We start from the raw sequence: 8,356 nt of genomic DNA on the forward strand, positions 1-8,356 counted from the left end.
TCTAGTAAAGTTGTAAATAGGTTTGAATGGTTCGTAATGTACTTGAGATCAATTCGGTTTAAATTTGTTTGAACTCGATTCTAATGTTGAATAGCTCAAATTTGTGCTTTATATATGTATAAATATTTTACTATTAATTTAAACATAAACAATATTATTTATATTTAATTTCAAAATAAAATAAAAAAATAATGAAATGTCTTAGTAATTTGGTAATCCACAAAAATAAATAAATAAAAATTAAAAACTTTTAACATTTTAAATTTATAACAGGTTAATCTGTTCTAAGTTTGAATTTTTTGTAAATAAGACAAATTAATTTTGAACAATGAATTTTCAAATTTTATAAGCTCAAGTCGAGCTTGATTACTTGTAATATGTGAGTTAAACTTGAAAATCCTAATATTTGACTCGGTTTATCTTTATTCATTTACATCGCTAACAAGTAATTTTCATTTCATTTTTTTTTTTTTTTTCCGTTTTGAGAAGTAAACTCCACTTTGACTTTTAATTTTCATAATTAAAAAAAAAAAAAAAAACTCACAATGACGTAGACCCCACATATGGGTCTAAAAATCAAAAGCTTGAAAAATAAATATCCTTGTTTTCAATTCCATCCCCAACAAGTCAACTTTCATTTCCTCCTATTCTCCTTGAGAAAATGAATGAATTCTTCCACGTTTTGGTCATTTCTATTCCTATCTCCAAACATGCCTCTAATTTCCTTTGTCTTCTCCCTCAATGGCTCCCCTGAGTCCTCTACCATTGCCAACCTCACTGACTCAGCCACCAAGTCACTTGTGAATGACCCATCCGGTTCCTTCCTAGGCACCTCAAGCCCGAGTCCTTTACCAGTTAACAACCTAGCATTTAATCCTTGGTCATTGACCAATGGCAGAAGGATCAAAACTCGACCCGACCCGAGTCCCTCAATCACCGAGTTCCAACCACAGTGAGTCAGGAATCCGCCGACCGAGTCGTGGCTCAGTATCCTCATCTGTGGAGCCCAACCAACGTAGACCATTCCTCGATCCTTAACTCGCTCCACGAACCCATCCGGTAGCATCTCCAGCTCCGTTTGATCTGACCCAGAAAAGTTCCTCAACACCAAAAGGAATGGTAACTCGGACAGTTCCAACCCAGTGGCCAACTCGCTGAGCTCGTCCCGACTCAGATTTGCCTCGGTCCCAAACGCAACGTAAACCACGGAATTGACTTTTTGTTGGTCCAACCACTCCTTAACACCAATCCATTTATCATTGCCTTTGACCTCCTCGTCCTCTTCTATCACCTCCGGAGGTAGAAACCCCACCGGGACAACCGGTTTCCGGTAAAGCTCCCGAAGCAAACCGAACCACTCCGGTTCGAACTCTGGAGAGCTCCGAACAGCCACTACGTCACTCCCTTCCACGGCAACACCGAAACGCACCGTATCAGGGGTGGTCGGCTCGTAAATACTGGCGCCCTCAAAGTACTTGGCCATCTCATAGATCCGGTACACCACATGGGACTCGAATGGCACCCAGTCAGGGACTACAGCAAAGTCCTCAGCTTTCGTTCTTAAATCTCCACCGTCGATCAACACAGACGGCGGTCCGATGAAAGCGAGATTGGCTGCGTTGAAGAGGCTGAAGAAAGCGCAGGAGACGCCGAGGTCCTTGGCTAGCTGGGGAAGCCAGTGGGGGGCATAATCGTAAACAACCCAATCGGGAGGGGAAGATCGAAGGAAGGACGAAAGTGGTAATTGGAGGGAATCGAAGGCCCTTTTTAGTAATTGTTGCATGGAGTAAGGAACTTCGGTGGAGGACTCGGCGTGGAGAGGGAGGTCGGAGGGGAGGTGGGAGAAGGGGAGAGGGATGAGGTCGATGAGAGAGGAGAGGTTGGAGGGTATTTTGGGGAGTTTAAGGATGTTTTTGGGAGTAGATAGGAAAGAGACTTTGTGACCGTTCTGGGCTAAAAGCTTGGATAGTTGGAGGAAGGGGATGAGATGGCCCATGGCCAGCCATGGAAAGACAGCCACGTGTAGAACTTTGCTGTTTGCCATGGATGATGGGAGGGAGTACATCAGAGGAGAAGAGGAGGCGTTGCTTTGAGCCCCTATTAATAGGCATGTCTACGTCCCAACATTATAATTTTTTCAATTTTTTTTTTTTTTATTTTTAAGCTAGTGATACACAAATGTATAATATTATATAGACGACAAAGTGGAATGATATTAATTAATTATTAGATAATATATATATATATATATATATATCAATCTATTTATGGTGCGGATGATTTTTATGTGGACTATAATATTGGTGACGATTTTTTATAACATTGGTAACGATTTTTTAAAAAACAGTTGTTAATATTATGAAAAATCGTCACTAATAGTGTGATGCTCATACAAACCGTTCTCATCATAGAATTTATGATATGTAAAGCAATGTGGAAGTATGAATGTTATAGCTTCACCTGTCGTTTATGCTTATGTGAATTGGCATTTATATGAGACGGAATTTGAAAAGGCTTTTTAAAATAATGGTTTAAAGGGCTTTTGCATGTGTGGCTTGAATATTTTTTTAAATACACTCAACTCAATGGTTGTATTTAAATTTTAATTTTTCTAGATAAAGATTGTTTTCAATATATTTTTATTGGAAATTAATGGAATTGGTTTTTCATAGTTTTTTGCAAATATTTACACTAAGCTTTTTAATATTTTTGTTTGCTAACATCTTCTAGTCACGAGAACCCAGTTTCCGCTCTTATTAATTTATAATTCATAAGCCTAATCAGTTATGTTTTATTTTAAAAATTATTAAATTGTAGTATACATTTCCATTATCAATTTTATTATTTAAATTATTCGTAAAAAAAATTGATTATTTAAATATGATAAATAATGGGAAAAAAAAAAAATGTCTCCATGAATACATATATATACCAATCTTTTATCAAAAATACATTTTGATGGACTTTCCAAACCTCCTTTATTGTTTCTTATATTTTTTCAAAGACTAGGAGTTAATGATACATTTGGATTAATATTAAATCTAAAGATATCTTTGAGTTAACATGAATTGTGACAAAACTTACTTTGTATTCGATTTTAATATTTCAATAGGATTATATTAAACCCTAAGTATACCCTTAGCTCTCAGCTTTTAAATTGATTGAAAGATTGATAAGAAAAATTCGATAAACAATATTTCAAAATATATAATTTGTAGCCATGTGCCTTTTAGCGCTGGCTGAAAATGTCATGATTTTTTTCTTTTTTTCTTTTTTTTTTAGTGAATAAAATGTCATTCGAATTTAATACATATTATACAGCCCACCAGATCACCAGATTTGGTGGGACATGTACCTACACTTGCTACAAAATGTATCTATCCTCCTCCACACTGTAAACGCTGAACACCAAACAACATATTGCAGAAAACCTCCATTAGTTAACATGTTGTGTGATATTGTCCGCCCACACTATAGAGGAGGACAGACAAGTTTTATAGCAAAATTTTACAATATATATACCTTCCCTCCCAAATATATAGTCACAATTACAGCATCAATTGCAGGTAACTTGACATTTCACGGCAACCAATAACTAATCGAATGCAAATCTATACCATGCATCCCGAAACCCTGCCAATCTTTGAATTCCATACTCCACGCATTGTCATATATAGCTACAAATACTAGTCATCTCTATTAATTTAAACAGAACCACATAAACCTAGGTTTTCATCTCAAGAAACAAAGGCAAATGGGAGCATGCTCTGATTATCATCACATTACTGATCATGAATGCAATATAACACTTAGGTAATCTATAGATCAAACTTAATCTTGGAGTCTTGACACCCAACTTGCACTGTAGATATTGCAATAGTTCAACCAGATATTTACCCACGTTTTGGTGGTACATATTGCACTCGCACATCTTCACATAAATTCTGCAGAAAGGTCCAATTAAACAAAATTATGAGCTCCAATAATGCATGGCACATAATAATTTGGGGGATAACAATCAAAACACATGCATCCAACATATTTAAAATTGAAAGACAAAACATTCTCACTATCTACATTTCTTGTAATCTCAATGACATGATTACAAGAATTGAGGTCATGAATGTTTCATAACGTTGATGTGCCGTACCAATGGCATTTGAAACAAAAGCAGGCAGAAATGTCCCAAATAAAACTTGTTTCCAAGTTATCTCTAATATGTTACTTCTGGAGAAGCGATGAAACCAAATAAAGACAAAAATATATATATAAAATGAACAAATTTTGGAGTAATGACACAGCTTTTAGCTTTGTTTTCTATGTTCCTTTTGGTGGATTTCTCATCCCCAATCTTGTAATTCTTCATTCATAATAATAAATTGATTTTTTTTACCTATAACCATCCAATCTAAATTGAAAAGACTCATCCTATCCTAACAGCCAGTAAATAGAAATTTCACAGTAACAACAACTGCATCGACGAATATCTAGGATTGACTGTTTTATGGATGTGGTAAAGGCTAAAAAAGCAATTCATCACAATTATAGAGAGAGAACATGTAGAAAATAGTTTTATAACCACATGTTTTACATTTTAAACCCAAATTTAAAGAACAATTTGTATTTCCAAAGAAACATATAATGCAGATTGGTCATTACATCTATCACCCTCATATGCCTATTTATATCCAGTAAAAGGAAAAATAAAAGGCAATGAGACTTTGAGAGAGAAAACTATGAACTTTCTTCAAAAGCAAAGGCTTTAATAAGGCTAACCAACATAAACTCTAGGTATCAAAGTATTCAACTTCAAACTTTGTGTATAGGACACAATACAACAGGCAATAATATTTGAGTAAATCATTATGCACAGTTCCACCCTGTTTAATTGATAAATATTCAAGCCTTAAGCTTAAAACAGAAAATGATATATAGAAAAAATTAGATAAATAAACAAGGAAATAGCACATGATTTGCTAGAATACCTGCAAATCTTCAGGAAGAGCCTCAGAAACAGCAAGAGTGTAGCAACCAGGGACAAACTTACCTGGACAAAATAATGGAGTTTAATTCACATTAAAGTGTGGTATGGCAGATTTGGATTTGGATACTTTACGAGTAAGGCACTGCAACTGCCGTCAACCTCAAGAATCTCATGTTGAAAACTAATAAGAATAATAATAATAATAAATCAAAGCATTTGGGTGCCGCAAAACATACCAATTCGGAGCCAACGAGCAGCCCAACTTCTAGTTGGATCCATCATTGATATTATCCTGTAAATCCAACCACCATAGTCAAATAACTGGGTTTCAACAAGATCTTTTAACCTGAAACCTTTATAATAACAAAAAGTATAAAGAAAAAAATGAATACCCATTAAAATTAGGGGTAGTGCAATCAACAACACGCTCATTATCTTCATCCATCTTGAAGAAGGGACAGTTCTCACACCCTGATTCTCTAAACTGGTATACATTTTTGTTTGACAAAAATTAAATCAACGTATGCACACATAAAAATAAATAAATTAAAAAAAAAGGAAAAAAAAAAAAAAAAAAAACACCTAACCTAAACTTGCCCAAAAAAAAAATTTCAAAATCAAAATTAAAATAGATGGTGAAGAAGAAGAAGATGAAGAGGAAACCTGATCGTAGGTCTTGACAAGGCGGCAACGAAGGCAAGCCCTAAGCTCGTGGCCAAAGCTCGTGGGAATCTGAGCGGGTGCGCTACCCATTTTCTTCCTCAATCCTTTTCCAAATCAAAATCCTCACTTTACAAACAAACCCTATTGAAACAAGTTTAAAGAAAAAAATTCTTTATCAAAATTTCTATTCCTACAAAGACCAACTATTTCGATTTCAATCTAAAAATATAACTCAAATACAGGGTGAAACCCTAAAACTCATGTGCCAAGCGCATAGGAGCAGTGTTATGGGAATCGGGCATTAATTGGGTCAGATGGTATTGATAAATCACATAAACCGAACGGTTATTGCGATTCAAAAAATAAGAAGAGAAACCCATAAAATCAGAAAGCAAAACACGAACCATAAATTTTTGAAGAAGAAGAGATGGATTATTAATTTACTACTAATATTGAGCCTTCTATTATATCTGGCAATTCTTCTATTATATCTAGTAATTCGTATTGGTGGATCGTGTTCATGTCAATCTATTTAATAACTGTGAACCGTGTCAAATACGTAAAATATTAATCTGATCTATTTATAAACAGGTTAACACGACACGATCCATTTAACACGATTATTAAAATAATCGTATTTATTTATTAATCTGTTAACCTAAAATTGACCTATTAACTTGAATTTTTTTTTTTATTTTTATATTTTTGTTTTATTAAAAATGTATTTTTTGTTTTTAAAAAATTAATAATAGAAAATTATTTTTATAAAATTTTTAATTTATAATATTTTTTAGTTATTAAATATTATATTAATGATAAATATTAATTTAAAATTAAATTTAAATGGGTTGTAATAGGTATATAATCGTGTTGGGTTGAAACTGACACGTTTAATAAATGGATCGTAATTGGTCAATTTCGAGTTAAACAGATCAATCCGAAAATAACACGATTAATAATCGTGTTAAATGGGTTGATCCGATTATGATCCGAATCCATTTATAATAAATTCAAACCCATTTATTGCGTGTTGTTTTCGAATCGTATCGTCGTATTATGATCTAAATTGCCAGATCTACCTTCTATGCTCCAATTGCAATGTGGTGCTGGTCTTTGTCTTGATTCACTCTAGTCTAGAGCCATATATGGATATATGGTGAAAGAGTTTGTTTTATTTAAGATAGAGATTTTTGGGGTGGAAGTTCTTGACAAAGAAAACTACGTAGATTGTGAAGTTTTTGAAGCAGGGATAACATTGCTTATTAGTTTTTGAAATTTTTGCCAAAATTGCTTTGGAGACTCACAGCTGCGCAAAACCAGACGGAGAAGGGGGTGAGGAAACAAGAGAAATAACGAAGGGATACACGCCTGAGAGGGTTGCCGACCGGAGAAGACACACCGGAAACAAATACGTGGCCGGCCGGTAAACTGAGGCTGTGGTCACGAGGTTGATGGGGGGTATTGGGACTGCAGTGCTTCATCTCAAAAAGGACTTTTATTTTTATTTTTTTAAATAAAAAGACCTAGGTTCCATTTGAAGATATATTTATTTATTTTCTTATTTATTGCCTTCCTTATGTGTAAAGTTAAAATCCATTTTAACCCCTCACAGCATTTTTTCATGTTGTTTGACACGAGTTGGCCCTCACAGAATTTTGCCCGGAGATGTGAAATGGATCCGTCGTGTTGGCCCGTATCATGTTGGTTTGGTCCGTTTAAAAATTAGCTTATTCGTGCTTATGTTGTATTTGTGCCAATTTATTTATTTTTCATATTGTACTCGTATCGGCCAATTTAGTTTTCATGTCCTGCAGAATATGAGATAAGCTCCAATATATGCTCGAACTGTCATGTTGACTTCATAAGGTGCTCGTGTTAGGCACAGATGGTGCCCGTACCAAATATATATTACATATTTTTAATAATATAGATTAGAGTTGATTAAAAATTATCTAAAATAAATTAAATTTAACTATAGAAATTATATGATTTATTATTTAATTTGTAGATAACACAATAAATATTTAAAATTTAAAAATATTAATAATTATTAACAAATTTATATATGATAGTTGAAAGAAAAACTACGGTCTTACATATTATAATAATTGTTTTAAACTTGTGATACAATAAATAATAATTAAAGTAATGAAAAATAAATGATATGTTATATAAACTAAATAGATTAAATGAAACACCAACTAATAAGCTTAATAAATGAATAAAATTAAATTGTTGTGGTAATTTAGTATGAAAATCATAGTCACTAAATTAAAAATAAATGTAAATGGCCAAATAAATGTCAAGTGATAAGTTATTCACATCTACGATTAGGAGGTAATGAATTTGAAATACTGGATGAAAAAAAAATTTATTGTAAATAAAAAAAATTAAATGGCCAAACAAATAAAAATAAAAAATGTCTTTGTAAAATTTCATATGTTGACAAATTGCAAGAAGGACCTAAAGTTCTTCCTTTTTTCTTTTAAATTTTTTTAAGATAATTAATTTTTATTAAATAGTTAAATTTTGAACATGTGCAATGCCCCCTCACTTTACTCCCACACCCCAAATTTGGTTTCATCTCTCTCTCTCTCTTTCTGTGATGAGAATCCGTTCGAACCCGCACAACTGACATCCCAGGTGCTAACCCGATACGGATGAAGATCAGACTGATCACTAGGGCTCAAGTAAAGAGATTTAAGAACA

The 8,356-nt window shown here is 33.5% G+C and overlaps 2 protein-coding genes across 3 annotated transcripts; both read right to left on the minus strand.

The window, feature by feature from the left end:
* Window positions 1-319: 319 nt before the first annotated feature.
* LOC107434509 (UDP-glycosyltransferase 91C1) lies at window positions 320-2,275 on the minus strand. The gene has a single exon (XM_016045982.4). The coding sequence runs from the start codon at window positions 2,063-2,065 to the stop codon at window positions 635-637; it is 1,431 nt and encodes a 476-aa protein (XP_015901468.3). The 5' UTR covers window positions 2,066-2,275; the 3' UTR covers window positions 320-634.
* A 1,321-nt stretch (window positions 2,276-3,596) lies between these two features.
* LOC107434508 (transcription elongation factor SPT4 homolog 1) lies at window positions 3,597-7,158 on the minus strand. Of its 2 annotated transcripts, none has more exons than XM_016045981.4 (6): window positions 7,016-7,158; window positions 5,648-5,788; window positions 5,377-5,468; window positions 5,221-5,276; window positions 4,986-5,047; window positions 3,597-3,944 (listed from the first exon to the last, which is right to left on the minus strand). In XM_016045981.4, the coding sequence occupies exons 2-6, from the start codon at window positions 5,735-5,737 to the stop codon at window positions 3,894-3,896; spliced, it is 351 nt and encodes a 116-aa protein (XP_015901467.1). In that variant the 5' UTR covers window positions 5,738-5,788; window positions 7,016-7,158; the 3' UTR covers window positions 3,597-3,893. The 2 variants fall into 2 exon arrangements, with proteins under 2 accessions (XP_015901467.1, XP_015901465.1); XM_016045979.4 differs by lacking the exon at window positions 7,016-7,158 and adding an exon at window positions 6,052-6,197.
* Window positions 7,159-8,356: the final 1,198 nt, after the last annotated feature.

Source organism: Ziziphus jujuba, chromosome 5, assembly GCF_031755915.1.
Source record: "Ziziphus jujuba cultivar Dongzao chromosome 5, ASM3175591v1".
Lineage (NCBI taxonomy): Eukaryota > Viridiplantae > Streptophyta > Magnoliopsida > Rosales > Rhamnaceae > Ziziphus > Ziziphus jujuba.